Source organism: Oryzias latipes, chromosome 18, assembly GCF_053564925.1.
Source record: "Oryzias latipes strain Hd-rR chromosome 18, Olatipes_Hd-rR_3.1".
Lineage (NCBI taxonomy): Eukaryota > Metazoa > Chordata > Actinopteri > Beloniformes > Adrianichthyidae > Oryzias > Oryzias latipes.
In genome coordinates this window covers 35947115-35965120 of record NC_136254.1, presented here as the reverse complement: position 1 = coordinate 35965120, position 18006 = coordinate 35947115, and the positions used below count along the sequence as shown (strand labels likewise).

Here is an 18006-nt window from a genome sequence, read left to right as displayed (position 1 = left end):
TTTGGCAATTTTTACGCCGGATGCCCTTCCTGACGCAACCCTCTCTATTTATCCGGGCTTGGGACCGGCACAGAAGTAACTGGCTTGCAACCCCTGCGGCTAGATTCTGCCTGATGCGTTCAACGAACCCTGGAATTTAGATTGCGACCCAAACATCGACCCAGTCCACCTCAGTCCGCTACAACGTGTGTCAGAAGATCCATAACCTCTATTTTAACAGAAAATCTGTCCAACACAACAGGTCTGATGTCTGCTCTGTTGCTGGACAAGTTAACAAAATATTGCTTCAAATATTGCTAGCATGTCCTCTCATTCGTATTTTTGTGAGAAAATAAGCACACAGAACAAGAAATTACGGAGAACGGCCAAGATGGCGTCTGCGTAGGTACGTACCTTCTGAGCTCCTGCAAAAGTTATCGGACATAACATCTATTTCATCCAAAAGACCAAGAAAACAGCTCAAAAATTTTCTGGAAGAGAAGGATCTTTTTATTTTTTATCTTGATGTTCAGTCGAAAAAGAAAGAGAATGCAAAAAAGCGAAAAAGCTGCAATACTGAAGACCACCACGTGTCATGACTACGCCAAATCGTCACCAACTTCGGACATGGAAGCTTTCCCTCCTCTTCCTAAAACTCCGAGTAAGCCCCCAGCTGCAAAAAAAGCTTTGCTGGCAGCTGGACAAAGCTCTTCTGATTCAAATGAAGTCATTGCTGTTTTATCTGAGCTGATAAACAAGCGAGCCGACTCATTGGAAATGCGTGCAGATTCATTGGAAAGGCTAATAAATGAAAACTCAAAGAAGATAGATGAAAACACACTGAAGATTGAAGGGATAAGGAGAAGCTTAGAATTCGCATGCAACGAAATAAAAGACACGCAAAAGTCTTTGAAAGATGTTGACCAACGTTTGAAGAATGAAGAGAAAACCGTGGCAACTCTTCAGGCCCAGATTCTGGAACTGGAGTCATATTCAAGGAGGTGGAACCTGAAACTCTTTGGTGTCACTGATGAAGATGTGAAAGCCAAGGTCACTGAGATATGTCAGAGCATCGTTGTAGAAGACTTGCAGCAGGTTTTTTCTGCCATTGATGTTACGCATCGCCTTGGGAAACCCAATCCAAGCAGCACACGGCCCAGAGCCATCATCATCCGGTTCTCCCAAAGATCCTACAGAGATGCAGCCTGGAGAGCCGCTAAAAACAGCTCCTTTCTTTGAGAGAAAAAGCTCCGCTTTGCCGAGGATCTTTCCACAGCTGTCAGAGAAGCCCGGCTGAAAGTGTGGCCCCTCATCCAAAAAGCCAGAGAGGAGGGAAAACGAGCTTACTTTGTGGGCAGCAGAGCCCTCATCAACGGTCAAAAGGTCAGGTCATCAGGTCACTGGTGGTCATGTGATACTCTGACATTGTTGCCAAATCACTAAAACTAAAACAGGATGGATCTGACTGAACTTCTAATTTACCGAGGCCCACTTGGAAACACAAAACCAGAATATACAGATGTGGGCTTAGTTCAGTTTTTCCTCTTTCGGGAATGTTTTGAATACCTTCAGTATTCACAAAATATTGTTGAGCTATTGTGTTTGACACATTTACTAATGTGCAGGTTAAGCTCAGAGGATACGTTTCTTTTCTTAGTATTTGAGAGGATTTTTTCTTGTTCTAAATATTTCATTGTCTATTGTTTCCCTCAACGCCAGCGGGTTAAGAAGTAATATCAAACAAGAAGCTATATTTTTATTTCTTAAGCAGCTGAATGCAGATCTTTTATTTTGTCAGGAATCTCATTCTGTTTGTTCTGATGTAAATGTCTGGAAAACACAGTGGGGGGTGGGGGGGGGACGGTTTATGGTTTTCTCATCATCTGAAAAATCAGCAGCAGTTTTAACCCTAAAACATAAATATAACGGGAATGTTCTGCTTACAGAATCTGATGCTAAAGGGCACTTTGTTGGGCAAGTTATTGATTACAATAATAATATCATAATTATTTTCAATATATACGGCTACAACTCGAACACAGAGAATAAACAACTATTTCTTATAATTGAGAGTACATTGAAAAAATGGCTTCAGAAATATCCAAACTCTGCAATTATTGTGGGGGGAGATTTTAATATGACTTTAAACCCTCAAATTGATCGGTGGCCCCCCTCGAATCATAATCGCAAAAATATATTTTTCAAATCTTTTATGGAACAGTTTAAACTGGTGGATATCTGGAGACTCAAACATCCTAATATACCATCTTTTACATGGAGTAATAAATCTAGAACAGCCCTCTCTCGATTAGACTTTTGGTTAATTTCTAGTGATTTACAAGATAAGGATATTTCAGTCAATGTCTTACCGTGTCCACTTAGTGACCATCAAGCTGTCCGTATAGATATTGTTATGTGTCCCTCACAAAATGTCAGTAAATCTCATTATTGGAAATTAAACAACTCGCTGCTCAAAATTACAGAAGTGCAAACAAAAATTAAAGATCTTCTTTCAACATTTTTTAATAAAGCCAAATTGGGAACTCTTTCTCAGTTAATTGGGAGTTGTTTAAATATGAATCAGCCAAGTTTTTAATATCATTTGGTGGCAATTTAGCTAAACTAAGAAAGCAACAAGAGCATGACATAATCACAGGCATCTCAGTACTATCACAAAAACCTCCAGACAGCTGTCAGATGAGCAGAAACTACAAATGATCAAACTACAGGAAGACTTGGATCAAGTTTATAAAAGAAAAGCAGAAGGAGCTTTTATTAGATCCAGAAAACAATGGCTTGAGCAAGGAGAACAAAACTCCTCTTATTTTTTTAAAATGGAGAAGCATCAAGGACAAATAAACACTATTAACGAGTTAAAAATTAATGACATAAATTGTAGTGATGCTAAAATAATCTCCAACTATTGTTCATCATTTTATAAGAATCTGTATTCATCACAATATTCAGAAATAGAGGCTGAAATCTTTTTGAATTCTTTAAACAGTACCAGAACAATTAAAGACTCTGAAAAAGAGCTTTGTGATGATCCAGTAAGTCTTGGAGAAGTCTGTGACTGCATTAAGGTGTTAAAACCAAATAAATCTCCAGGAACTGATGGATTAACTTCTGAATTTTATACTTTTTTCTACCAGCAGATGGCGCCCTTTTTACTGGAAGTTTACCCCTTGTGCTATCTTAGATGACCCCACCCTTACTTTTACGTGTTCTTCCTACCATGACAAAGGTGGATAAAGGTGGAAAGATTTCATGTAATCCATGGACACCAGTGAAGATCACAAATCATTGAAGAAAAAAAGTTCAGCGCACTGTCTAGTGGGTCTAGATGACCCAACTCCCAATGTTAAAGTGCCTATGATAGCACAAGGGTTACAATGAAAGTATTTCTAATGACACCCTACCCTGGAGTCTGACCCAAGGTCTTATTACCCTGATCCCAAAACCTCACAAAGATTTACTCTATATTGATAATTGGAGACCCATCTGTCTTCTTAATAATGATTATAAAATTTTAGCTTTAGTTTTTGCTAAAAGAATTAAATCTGTTCTTAACTCAGTAATAGATGAATCACAATCAGGTTTTTTACCCAACAGACAAATCACAAACAACATTCGTTTAGTTTAGACATACTCGATTACTCTTATCTAATTGCACATGACTCTTTTATGCTATTTCTGGACTTTTTTAAGGCCTTTGATACAGTAGAACATAACTTCCTGTATCGCTCCTTACAAAAATTTGGTTTTGGTGACTACTTCTGCAAAGTCATTAAAACTCTTTACAACAATGCCACCTGCTCTATTAAACTTAAACATGGTTCATCACCTAGGTTTGATATAAAACGTGGGATTAGACAGGGTTGTCCCATATCTCCATATCTATTTCTTCTTGTAGCTCAGCTTCTCTGTGACCACATTAGATCCAGTCCATTACGAGGGATCTCCATCGCTGGTAGATCTATTGTCGTAAGTCAGCTCGCCGATGATACGACTCTCTTTCTTAAAGACAGCTCACAAATTCCATTAGCAATACATATAATTAAGTCTTTTTCCAAAGCATCCGGTCTTTCATTAAATCTGAAAAAATGTGAACTTCTCCCAATTAAATCTTGTGATTCGGATTCACTCTTTAATATTCCTGTAAATACATCAGTCACGTATCTATGCATAATATCCTCTCAAACTGAAAATGATAGAGGTAATACCAACTTTTTTCCAGTTATTGATAAAATGAAAAAGAGGTTTAACCTCTGGCTCTTCTTGCGTGACCTTTCCATTAAAGGTTGAATTCTCCTCTCCAAGGCTGAAGGGCTCTCCAGAGTCATTTATGCCGCTCAGTCTCTTTATGTCAGTAACATCGTTAGCAAAACTGTTGATAAACTGCTATGCCACTTTGTCTGGAAAAACCGAACTCATCATATAAGGAAATCTGTTCTAATGAATGATTACACTAGTGGGGGTCTGAACTTCCTGGATTTCAGTACCCTAAATATGACTTTTAAAATTAATTGGATAAGAAAATTTTTGAAAAATCTGAACTCTCTGTGGAACTTCATTCCCAATTATATTTTCTCCCAGGTTGGTGGCCTCGACTTTTTCCTGCTTTGCACCTACAAAGCGTCCATCAAACTATCTTCATTTCATAAACAGATGTTACTTGCTTGGTCCATGATTTATAAACATAATTTTTCCCCTCACAGGTTTTCCATTTGGAACAATAGATATATTCTTTACAAAAACAAAACTATCTTTATCCAACAGTGGTTTGATAATAATATCAGACTAGTTAGTCAATTATTCAATCAACAAGGTCAACTTTACACTCACACCAAATTCTACCAGATCCCGGTTTCTATGAAGGACTTTTCGGTTGTTTTTGATGCCGTTTCCCTCAACCTCACCTATCTTTATAAAGGAACTCCTACTCCATCTTCTCCCCAACCACAGCTTCATGTGACGGACACTGCTGTCGGAAAACTCTGCTTCTCTGCTTTGACAAATCAAAACAAAACCATCCGAAGACTGTTCCAGCAGGAGCTAAAAACTGAATCCCCGGACAGAACTTTCTGAACTTCACTTCATGGTCATATGTGTTGGGAAAAGGTTTGGCTTCTGCCAAACAAATATTTTATAAACAACAAAGTGAAAGAGGTTTCGTTCAAGATCATTCATAGGTTTTATCCAACAAATCAGTATATGCAAAGGCTAAAAAGGGATATTGATAAAAACTGTTCTTTCTGTTCTCAGTCTGAGCAAACGTTGGTGCATATTTTTTGGACCTGCAAGTACACTGAAAAAATATGGGACAAAATGACAAATTTGATAAAAACTCAAATTTATCCACATTTTAATTTAACCTGGAAAAACATCTTATTTGGTTACATTAATTATGATAAGACATTTTTATCTCAATTTTATTTAATAAATCTTCTAATTTTATTAACCAAGTATTATATTCACAAATCTAAATTCAGCAATAAAGCTCCTAATTTTCTTGATTTACTAGCCCAAGTTAGATGTTACTTACATTCCATTTCCCCCAGTACAAACAAAAAAGCTATTAAAACGTATCACCTTGCTCAGCTGTATAATTTAGTGTAAGTTTATTTTTTTTGCTTGTATATCCCCTGGCGTTTATTTTGGACATTTGATGTACAGCTTATTGTTCCTTGTTCTTTTGCTGTATGTCACTTTTGTTCTGCATCAATTAAAAAAAAAAAAAAAAAAAAAAGAAAGAAATTACGTCATTTCCCGCAGCAGCCGGAAGTGACAAAGGCGTTAGGACCCAACGGTTTGATGCCAGGATGTCGGTCAGAGTTTTCTGCGTGTTTCTGTGCATCAGTGGATGTTTTCGTGGATCTTCAGCAGGTAAAACCCTTCAGATCTTTATACGAGAAGATCCGGCGATGTTAGCGAAGACTCGGACTGTGTGAAACGAAACGCGAATCCGGAAGCAGGAACTTCCGGATCCTCCTTACTTAATCCGTTATGTGACACGCTGGGTCAGGTCCGTGTTTGAGCAGTCTGTCCCGGGACAGATCGGCAGTCTGTTGCAGGGCCACACACTCACATTTACACACGCTCACTCCCTGAGACAATTTTTTATTAGATAAAGATACTTTATTGATCCCAGCTTGGGAAATTGGGTTGTTTCAGCGTCAGCGCGTTACGCTGAAGATACAAACAAGGCAAGGCAAGTTTATTTGTATAGCACAATTCGTACACAAAGTAATTCAAGGTGCTTCACAAAACAGAAAAATGCATTAAAATCACAATACATCATAGAAATAATCAACATAAAATTTACTTTAAAAGAAAAGAAAACATTTGAAAATTGATTTAAAAAGAAAGGAAGGAAAGAAAAGTGCAGATAGTACCTTTCAGTCATATACACGGCTAAACAGAAATGTTTTAAGTCTAGATTTGAACATGAACACAGAAGAGGCCTGTCTTACGACTTCAGGGAGGCTGTTCCAGATTTTAGCTGCAGAATATTGAAACGCTGATTCCCCTTGTTTAGTTCTGACTCTGGGAATCAACAGGAGGCCGGCCCCTGAGGTCCTCAGAGTACGAGATGGTTCATATGGCACTAACATGTCAGAGATGTACTTTGGTGCTCGGCCATGGAGACACTTGTACACAAGCAGAGCTGCTTTGAAGTCTATTCTTTGAGGTACAGGGAGCCAGTGCAAAGACCTGAGCACAGGACTAATGTGATCATACTTCCTGGTTCTGGTCAGGACTCCAGCAGCAGCATTCTGGATGTACTGAAGCTGTTTTACAGCTCGTTTGGAGAGGCCGGTGAGCAGGCCGTTACAGTAGTCTAACCTACTGGAGACAAATGCATGGATAAGTATCTCCAGGTCTCGCTTTGAGATTATGTTTTTAATTTTGGCAATGTTTTTCAGGTGGTAAAATGCCGTTGATGTTACTGACTTGATATGGCTGTTAAAGTTCAGGTCAGAGTCCATGATTACCCCTAGATTTCTGACTTGATTTGAGGGTTTAAGAGACAGAGAATGAAGGTAGCTGCTGACACTTTCTCTTTGTTTCTGTGGGCCAAAAACAATAACTTCGGTCTTGTCTGAGTTTAGCTGGAGAAAGTTGTTCTGCATCCATGCACTGATCTGTTGGAGGCAGTGGCTGAGTGAATCCACCGGCCCATATTCACCTGTTGTCAGTGACACATAGATCTGAGTATCATCTGCATAGTTGTGATAAGATATGTTATTACTGCGTATTAACTGCCCTAGTGGCAGCATGTAGAGGTTGAACAGAAGGGGTCACAGGATCGATCCCTGGGGCACACCACAAGTCAAGGCCATGTAGTCTGAGACACAACTCCCAATTTCAACAAAATATTTCCTGTCTTCCAGATAAGACTTGAGCCAACTTAGGGCAGATCCAGAGATGCCAACCCAGTCTTGGAGTCTGTGCAAAAGGATCCTATGATCAACAGTATCAAAGGCAGCACTCAGGTCTAGCAGGATTAAGACAGAGACTTTGCCATCATCAGTGTTCAGGCGGATGTCATTAAATGAAATGTTTAATAAGAGAAAGTCAGTGAGCTGTTGGTAGACAACTTTTTCAAGGACTTTTCCTAAAAATGGCAGATTAGAGATAGGTCTGTAATTATTCAGTACAGTGGGATCAAGACCGCTCTTCTTCAGGAGGGGTTTAATGACTGCAGTTTTTAAGGCCTCTGGAAATATTCCAGATTGAAGAGACATGTTAACTATTTGAATAATTGATGGCAACACACTGTTCAGGACAGACTTTAGAAATCTAGTGGGTAACACATCAAGGCAGCATGTAGACAAGCTCAGACGGGTGATGGTCTCTTGGACAGTTTGGTCAGTGACAGGTACAAAGTGAGTCAGCTTAGAGTGAGTAGGTGGCCGTTCGATAGTTATATGTGTTGTGGAGTTGATGGCTTTTTTAATGCCCTGAACTAGGGTTGGGCAATGTCCCCTTAAATTGGCCGTTGACGATGTTTGCTGTCAACCATCGGGATGGACGATGATATCGATGATATCGTCGGGGGGGTATTTTTACATTTTTCGTTCTTATATAATTGCTATTCGTTATTTTACTTTATTCATTTTATTTCCCAACTAATGATTCATCCGCGATGATCCAGTATAAACTGAGGGAAGTGACTTTAACAATAAAAGTAACAAACAAAATAGACAAGAAGTGGTCCGCTCCCGCACTTAACTAGTCAAGTGGACCGGCGGAGCGCGGACTTACAGCTTTGTGTTTGATGGGTGGGGGGGGGGGTGCTTTGTTACATGAGCGGTATGTGTGGGAGATTTAAGACTGCGATCTGTCCCGCAGCTCTAGGGGTACGAGGCTACGAGCTACCGAACTCAGAACTGGGTCTAAAAGTGTGTGTCTGACTGAGCACAGCTTGGATCATCAGCACACACACAGCTCTGTGGGGCTGTGTGAGCTTCAAAGCAGAAATGGCGCTCAGTCCTTAGAAAACATTCAAACAATCACGTGGATTTGTGTTTCCAGTCGTGTCCCGACTAAATAAAGGCTGATGTTATTCCCACATGTTTACGTGCAGCCAGGATGCAGCGCCACCCAAAGCTAATGTTGTTAGCATACTGCTAATCCTGGCTTCTTTCCGGCTTCGTTCAGAAAAAGCACTGACCACACGGATTAAAATTCAAATGATGAGCGAACAGGTGTTTCATACTAATCGTAACATTATTAAAAGTACGTTTAGAATATCGTCTCGCATATTACCGAGCTGACATGTCAATGTATATAGCCGCTCGGCGCTGTTTAACATGGTTTTGTATTGAATTGTTACATTCAATAAAGTTTGAAAAAAAAAATAGCCGTTCGGCGGAACTTATATCCTCTTCCGGTTTTTCAAACCCTACTGCGCATGTGCGAATGATTTATTCCAATCGAAAGTGTAACCTTAGTGAACATTTGTTTTATTCTGAAAACATTTTTCTGTGCCCATCTACACGGTTGGATTCTAATCAGACAATTGATCCCATCAAGATATTTTGCACATGTAACCGCGGCTTATGGTGTCGACTCGTAACGTGGCGGGGGCGTGGCATCACGATGGTGTCTCTCCATCGTGATGTCACTCACCCATCACGATGGACGATGGTATCGTCCATCGGCACAACCCTACCCTGAACCTTGTCATTAAAAAATACAGCAAACTCATTACATTTAGGTGTGCAAACCAGTTCTATTGGTAGCTGGGTTGGAGGGTTAGTTAATCTGTTTACTGTTGTGAACAGGACACGAGAGTTGCTGCCGCAACTTCCAATGATTTCAGAGAAGTACCTTTCCCTTGTTCTGCATAAGATCTGGTTGTAAGCGTACAACTCCCCCTTATACATTTCATAATGAACCTGGAGTTTTGACTTGCGCCACTTTCGCTCAGCTCTGCGGCACTGTTGTTTCTGTGCCCTGACTAGATCATCGTTCCTCAAACAACAGAGAACAGAACAATCAATCAGAAAGAAACATCAGTGAAAAACAGTTGTACTGCCTGACACCTCAGGAGAAAAACAGACAGACCTTAAATGAGTTTATCTATTGCACATGGATGATGAGTTCTAGAGTCCAATGGAGTGAGGTATGAAGGATCTCCTGCAGCGGTTGGTGTGACAGTGAAGCTGCCTTAACCTGTTGGAGAAGGAGCTCTGCTGACCATCCAGTACAGGATGGAGAGGATGCTCAGGATTATCCATGATGGATACCAGCTTATTCAAAGTCCTCCTCTGCATCACAGATTCAAATGAGTCCATCTTACATCTGATCAAGGAGCCAGCTCTTCTGATCAGTTTGTTCAGTCTATTGCTGTCCCTGGCAGATATGCTGCCCCCCCAGCAGACCACAGAGAAGAACAGAGTGCTGACCACAACAGACTGCTAGAACATCTCAAGCATCCTGCTGCACACGTTGAAGGACCTCAGCCTCCTCAGGAAGTGGAGTCTGCTGCTGGCCTTCTTATTCACAGCAGAGCTGTTGCTCTTCCAGCTCAGTCTGTGGTTGATGGTTACTACCAGGTACTTGTACTCCTCTACCTCTGCCACATCTCTGCCAAAGATGCTGAGAGGCTGGAAGCTGGTGGTTTCTTCCTGAAGTCCATCACCATCTCTCTGGTCTTTTCCACATTCAGCAGCAGGTGGTTTGCTCCAGACCACCTCATGAATTTATCCACCAGATCCCTGTACTCCTCCTCCTGCCCACCATTAATGCAGCCAACAACAGCAGAGTCATCACAGAACTTCTGAAGATGGCAAGACTCTGAGTTGTACTGGAAGCCACTGATGCACAAAGTGAACAGGAAGGGAGAGAGCACAGAGCCCTGTGGGGCCCCCACACTGCTCCTCACCACGTTAGACAGGACACCGCCCACCCGGACAAACTGCGGCCTGTCTGACAAGTAGTAAATGATCCAGGAGACCAAGGTTGCGTTCACACCCATCCGCTGCAGCTTCTCACCCAGTAATCAGGGCTGGATGGTGTTGAGCGCACTGGGGAAATCAAAGAATGTGACCCTCACAGTGTCCCCCCCTCCATCCAGGTAAGAGTGAGCACGTTGCAGCAGGTGAATAAAAGCATCCTCCACCCCCAGGCGTGGCTGGTAGGCAAACTGACACCACTGTCACCTTCACCTCTCCAGTTTCTTCTGATCACAGACTGATGTTTGTTTCTCCACAGACGTCTTTGGGCTTCTTGGAGGTACTTCCTGTTTGGAACAGCAGGGGGGCGGGGTCACTCAGTCCAGTTGTCATATACAGTCTGTGCTTCAGAATGACTGGGACCAATCACTGCACTCTAAAGTCATCTGTGTATAATGAAGAAATGCTGTCTGGATAGATTTATTCCTCTGGAGCTGAATTGAACCATTTTCTAGGGGGGATGGGTTGCTCCTGTTCTGCTGGACCAGGGACCCCAACCCTGTTCCTCCTGAGCTACTGCCTTGCTTGTTTTGTAGGTAACCAGCTTGAGTGCGTCCAGTTTCTGATTGGCTGAACACACCTGGTCCAGGTAATCAGCAGGGTTCTCTGCAGAACAGTAGCTCCTGAGGAACAGGGTCTAGAGACCACCATCCGTGGTCTCATCCACACTGTATAGGCTACTGAGGATCCAGAAAGTTCTGGATCTCCTCACATCCACCTCTGAGATGCTGAGAGGAGCTGAACGTTCTCTGTGTTCTTCTCCTGCAGGAATACAGAACATCACAAAGAAACCTGGAGATGACGTCACTCTGATGTGTGAAGATCCTGAAAAAAAGGAGATCTCACTTCTAGAGTGTAGAAGAAAAGATTCTGAGATTGTGTTTCTGTTCAAAGATGGACGACCAATTCCATCAGTTACAGATGAATCTTTCAGGAACCGAGTGTTTCTGAAGGACAGTCAGATGAAGGATGGAGATCTGTCTGTGGTTCTGAAGAACGTGACGATTAATGACTCTGGAACATACAAGTGTGGAGTTCTACATGGAAATGATCCATCAGGAGATCCTCTGATCCTGATCTGCACAATCCATCTGTCCGTGGTTCCTCCAGGTGATCCGTCTCCAGGTGACCCGTCTCCAGCTGACCCGTCTCCAGGTGAGCAGTGTTTGTGTTCCTGCTTGATGTCAGAGTAAAGGTCTCAGATCAGACGTGTTTTCTGAAGATGTTGTTGATGAGACTCTGCAGGAAGCAGCTGCTCTGATGAGGAAGAGGAGAGGATTCTGTTCTGCACTCATCATCCTCTCTCTCTCCTGCAGGACATGAGGATGGAGGCAGTCGTGGTCTTCTGGGTTTGATCGCTCTTCCAGTTCTGGCTGTTGTTCTGGTTCTTCTACTCTGGATCTACAAGAAGAAATCCAGACGTTTTTCTGGAGAATCATCAGACAAAAAGATTGACGATCTCTAAGTTTAACCTTTAACACCAGAGATGTCTCCTTTGACAGAAAATGACCCGTGACCCTAACATTATTGATGGTACCCCACATCCCATAAACCTCTAGAACAGGGGTCGGGAACCTATGGCTCGCGAGCCATTTATGGCTCTTTTGATGGTCACATGTGGCTCGCAGACAAATCTTTAATTATACTTTTTTTTTCATTAGACCAGTCCTTCTCGGGCGCGATGCGATGCCAGAGGCGCGCAGTAGTATCGGGAGAAAAATCAGCGCCAGCATTATCCGTTTACTATTATCTATTATTTCACAGAGTTTGTACCAACTGGAAACCTGTGAATGGCCGTGCCTAAAACTGCGCGTTTTCTCTCTGAGAAAGAGCGCACAGATGCGGGGACGGGATGTTAGAGGAAGAAAGCAGAGGGTGGGGCTGAGGTGTTGTGGGGACAGGCAGCAGGTGAATCGCGCTGGGATTGTAAAAACGTAAAACCCACTGCCCGTCACTCACTGCAGCGTGTGAGTGTGTGTTTGGCTCCAGGTCTGCATGTGAGCAGTCTGTCTCACATCTAAAGAACATTCAGACCTAAGATCACGTTTAACGGATGGAAGTCTCAACGCCTGCATGAAGCAGAAACTCACCACGTATCAACCAGACTAGACCATCAGCAAAACTACCACGAGAAATACTCATCATTTATTAGCAACAGCATAACAATGTTATTAAAAAGAATCCACAGACTTATTGTACTTTAAAAATGTTGAAATTACATCAAATGCACACATTCATTTGTATATTTAGTTTTAAACAAATTGTCGCGGACTGAGTTGGGTGGCTGTTGGGCCACGTTATAAGTTCTGGAGTTCAATGAACGCATCAAGCAGAGATCTGATTGGCTCTCAGTTCTGTCGCTCAGCTTGTTGTTAGGTAGTTTGGACCAATGGGGTTCAGCTATGGGCCGAATAAGGGAAATGGGAGGGCTGGAGCGGGAGCAGGGGAATATGAAGTTGGGAGAAGCGCTCTCTCTCGTCTCGGCGGGAGAGATCCAGGAGTTGCTGAATTAATTGAACGGCATTTGTTGCGGTCTACAGTAACCAGAATAAAGAACCTTAAAAGAGGTTAAGTCTCTGTGCCTCAGTGTGGGAAAGGGACTCTACATTATTGTATGTCTCTTTTCGACATTTAAAAATATGTGGCGTTTATGGCTCTCTTGGCCAAAAAGGTTCCCGACCCCTGACCCAGAGAAGTAAACAGCCCAACATTTCAGCGACTGCTACTAAACCGCTTTTTCAGTTAATGTATTCTGAATCTGCAGCTTCAGGAGAACAGCAACACTGGAGCTGAACCTCTGGGGTCAAAGGTCACAGCCTGAAGAAAACAGACGTTCAGGTCAAAGAAGTTCTGCAGAATCAAACATCTGCAGAGGAGATCATGAAGGAAACAAACTTTATTCACTTTGAGTTCATGAAGGAGAAATTCTGTTCTAAATGTACATTTAAACCAAATGAAGTATTATTTTATAAAATGTTGTAAAGTTTTTGTTCAAAGTGTGAAACTGTGGTTCTATTGCAGTGATGTTCTGCAGCAGATCTACTGGTTAGAACGTTAGAACATCGTCTAAACCTGATCAGTCACTTCCTCCTCAGTCAGGTCAAACCTTCAAGCCTTAAGAAAATAAATCTTTATTTGTCATTGTCATGCATACAATGACACTAAAGCAGAAGATGTGAGCGGGGTCAAAGGTCAAAGCCGCCCAGGAACTGCTCTACTAGAAAAACCCAAAGACTTCAGAGGAAAACTCTGCCTCCAGGCTTTTATTTTGAAATAAAATCTTTTATTTTGATGGTTTTGTACTCTGTGTTAAATGTTCTTTAGGTATTGTCAGTTTTCACCCAAGCATCATGTGGAAACGTTAACTTTCTGTGTTTCTGCTGAGATCTTTGAAGCTGAAGTGAGTTCAGTGACCTTCTGCAGGAACATCAGCTGATCATCGGCAGATGTTCCTGCTGAAGGCCTGCAGATGTTTAAAATAATACTCTGATGTCCCAAAAACTGCTTTCAGTCCAATAAAAATCTGCCTGAAGGAACCTCGTCCTCTGTCTGAGTCCATCTGTCTTAGAGCTGCTGATCTTCTGCTGCAGCCAGATGTTTTCATCAGCAGATCCAGATTTCTTCCTCTGAAGAAGACTCTGATCCGTCCTCAGCAGCTTCAGGTTGTGGGTTGAACCGTTTCCAGGTTTGGTCTCACAGCTTCCTCCTCTCAGAGTCTGCAGAACTCTGATGGAGCTTTGATCAGACGCTGACGTGAAGAACCAGGAGCTCCTGATGGATGTTCAGATGATGAAGGTTCAGCTAAATCTCTGCAGGAGGATGAAGAACTGTGGAGACCTCCTGATGAGGAGGTTCTCCTCAGAACCGTCTGTGTTCTGCAGGCTGCCTCTGTTCAGGTTCTGGCCTGTCAGTGTGATGAAGAGCAGCTGCAGGTCTGAGCAGGTCCTGCATTCTTCTCTGAGGCAGACGCGTCCTCTCTGCTGATTGGTCGACTCAGACATGTGACTCCAGCTTCATGTCTCCATTTCACATGACAGACAATCCCTCATCTTCATCACGGAGCACAGATGAAGAAGCAGACCCACCGTCTGACCCTCAGAGCTGCAGTCGTGTCTTCCTGCAGTCCAGGTTCTTCTTCAGAGTTCTGGTTTCATGGACGTAGAGAAGCAGATCATTGTTGTCAGGATTGTTCAGAGAACGTTCAGGAAGTTCTAGACTGCAGCAGGTCTGAACCCGTCACATTCCAAAGAGTTTCCAGAACTTCTGTCTGCTGCTGGACTTGTTCCAGCACGTTCTCCAGCAGGATCCTCTGTCCGTTCCCCTGCATGTCGGTTCCCTCCTGTCCGTCAATCATCAGCAGAGTTCTTGTTTCCTGAACCCACCAGAACCATGAAGCTCCGTCCTCTGCAGATCTCTGTGATGGTTCTGCTGTCCACCTACAGAACCGCTCCTCTTCATCCTGATGAAGCAGACGTTCTGTCTACGGTGAGTTCTGACAGATGGAACGGTTTGTTCCTGCTCTGCAGGTCTGTGGAAGTTTCTAGAGCAGATTCAGATTTTCCATCAGCAGCATTTCCTGATAAATTCAGATCATCTTTGTCACATGTTCATGCAGAGCATAGCATGCAGTGAAAAACACGTATGTGTGTGAGTGAGGAGACTGAGGCTGGATTCAGACTGAACACATGACATCCTCCTGAAGTGAACCAGAGTCTGATAATCCAGAACTAATCCTCAGTCTGAATACACCAAAGTGGATCCTGGTCTGGGACCAGAACCGCTCTCTGACCCGTCTTTGGTTCACTCTGAGATTCCTCAGTCTGAATACAACCTGACCTCAGTGGTCATGTGATGTAAACAGTAACATTTTCATCGTCCTCAGAGCTAAAAGACATTTTTGTTTCAGTTTCCTCCATCATCACTGAATCCTATTCAAGTTAAACAGTTAATTTAAAGTCAAACCGGCCAACAGGTGAACCAAGAAAAGGGTCTAAAAAGACAGGTAAATACATTTTAAATGCATCTCTGTTTGGACTACACCTTTCTGGACTTTGGGTTAAAGGTTATTTGCTGCTTTTGTCAGAAGCCACGAATGCAAAATGTAAAAAAGGAAAATTATGTGCTTCGTTTATTTGTTTTATTTATCAAAATTCCCTTCAGCAACCAAAACACTGACAAATGTATGATAATATTCTAAACAGATCCTAAAGCATCAGTGTTTGATAAAAACACGTTTTTACACGTGGTCCATGGAACAGAACAGCTTCTCATAGAGTCAGTGTTTACAGTTACAGGGTTTCTTCATCTTCATCCTTAGACGATGTTTCATGATTATTTCCCATCATCCTCATCACTGTGGATGATGGGAACATAAATAATGCAGACTCTAGAGGCCTGCAGTCGTCCGTCTCTCTGCCATAAAGGTTTATTCTCTCCGTAGAGAAAAAGCAGCTCGGTTTCATCTGTGGAACTGTGAGGAAGAGTCCGGTTCCTTCTGTCCTTTGATCTGGTCTCATCCAGATTGATGAGACGGTTCTGGTATTCTGGTTTGACCTTTGACATGTAAACAGCTGCAGACATCAGTGAACAGGTCTTCTTGTGGTTTGTCTCCCTCTACTGGTCAGTCCTAGAACTGCACCTTTCCTCTGTGAACCTGGGGAGGGACCGTTCTGTCATTCTGTTGTGTTTGATTGTCTGCAGGTCCTGTTGACTGTTTCTGCTGGAATCCTGTTGTTTCAGACGCGCTGAGTCACAACACCAAACCCAAACCCACGTGTGTGAGAGGTCAAAGGTGAAGGCGTCCACCGCCTGCCTGACGGCGTGCAAACCAAGGATGAAGGTGGACACTGGTCAGAAAAAGATGAAGTGAACAAAGACTTAGAGCTGCAGTGATCTGCTGTTGTTCTAACTCTAACAGTCTGTTGTGTTTCCATGGCGATGAGTGTCAACCTGCAGAGCAGCATTTTGATTGACACGGAGAACATCTCAGAGACGAAGACGTCTCCTCACAAAGAAACTCCAGGAGTATTCATGAGGACGTCAGACGGTTGTTTTCACTTTGAGAAGTGGGGAATTGTGGGTGTAACGCTCCTCACCATGAGTCAGGGGGCTGTTATCAGAATTAAGAAGCACACTGTTTCTGCACGTATTAACGAATGCAAGGTAGCTCGGTTGGTAAGGTGACAAGCTACCATGCAGGAAACCAGGGTTCAATTCCCTGAGGGGAATGAGCAATGGTACTGGGGGCAATTACCATATCAATGGCGAGCAGTTAACATCACCCAGTGAGGGTCCTTAGGCAAGACCCTTAACACTACTGCCTCCCGAGCGCGGTTTCGGCTGCAGCTCACCGCTCCCCAAGGGGATGGGTCAAATGCGGAGAAAGAATTTCCCTTCGTGGGATAAAATACAGTGTATAAAAAAAAAAAAAAAAAAAAAAAAAAAAACAACATCAATGTTGGAAAGGGGCAATAGAATCAGAACTAGAACTATCCATGAGTTTGCTTATTCCTCTCTGACAACGTTGAAGTCAGTTGATGTATTTGTCATGGATGTGTTGCAACAATAATTTCAACATACTGAGCCTCATTTCAAGTTAATTCACTTTTATACAACTGTAAAATCCATCAGAGAGCATTAAAAATAAATAATAAAAGATTCTGCCCCCGACACATAAGTGACCGACAATCATTTGCGCAGGTTACGCCCAATGCTGGAAAAAATGACTAAACATTTGATGTGCGTGCAGACTGTTACCCTCATGGTCAAAATGGCGAAATCCAGATTATAAAGAGAAACACAGGACGTTTCTGGAAGAACGGCAAGTCACCATGTTTATTATTATGAGCTTTTGGAAACAGTAAAACTGTTCATGGCAAAAAAAAGAACAAAACGAATCCCGGAGAAAATGAAAAACTCTTCCTGATCAACAAAAATTGTCTACTTTTTTAACAAGTTGAAGCTTTTCAAGGTGTACACACACCTGACTGAGCATGCCTGTGTGAATATTGCCCAACTAGCATTTCACTATATTGAGCAATTCTGCAGGCTGCAGCCGGGGCTTAGTCAAGTAGTCAAAGATGGGACAAAAGCCAGATTTGACACAAGGCACGCGAAGACATGTGTTTTGCAAACGCAAAAAACATTTTTGAAAGCAAAAAAAAAATGAGAATGTTAAAATAAAATATCAAAGCAGAAAAGAAATTACTGAAAAGCAAAGATTTATTATTTTCACTTGCAACTTAGAAAGTTTTGTGTGCAACATGGTGGCAGAAATATGACTCCACAGAAATCTAGCAGAACATTCTAGACCAGAACCTGCAGCTCTCTGGGGTTTGGTAGAGAACTGTCATGATCATAGATTGATGATGACTTTAACACTGTTGGAGGGGGCGTGTCTGCAGCCATGGAGGCGGACCAGAGTCTGTGATTGGATGGAAAGTTGGAAAGTCCCTGAACGAGGACGTGGTTCCCCTTTTTTTTTTTACTTTATTATTCAACACAATAGAACAAATGTGTATGACAGGAACAATAGTCATAACAACAACAATGTCAGGGGATGGTA

At 42.4% G+C, this 18006-nt stretch overlaps 1 protein-coding gene across 5 annotated transcripts; it reads left to right on the top strand.

Annotated features, from left to right (window-relative positions):
• Positions 1-1846: 1846 nt before the first annotated feature.
• Positions 1847-13978, top strand: LOC144987430 (butyrophilin subfamily 2 member A1-like). Of its 5 annotated transcripts, XR_013651312.1 has the most exons (4): positions 1847-5865; positions 9848-10043; positions 10157-11597; positions 11759-13978. XR_013651312.1 is itself a non-coding variant. In XM_078936840.1 (3 exons), exons 1-3 carry the CDS (start codon positions 5802-5804, stop codon positions 11905-11907), a joined length of 570 nt encoding a protein of 189 aa, XP_078792966.1. In that variant the 5' UTR covers positions 1872-5801; the 3' UTR covers positions 11908-13978. The 5 variants fall into 5 exon arrangements, 2 of the variants coding, with proteins under 2 accessions (XP_078792966.1, XP_078792965.1); XR_013651310.1 differs by having other exon boundaries at positions 9848-11597; XM_078936840.1 differs by lacking the exon at positions 9848-10043 and having other exon boundaries at positions 1872-5865; positions 11211-11567.
• The last annotated feature ends 4028 nt before the right edge of the window (positions 13979-18006 follow it).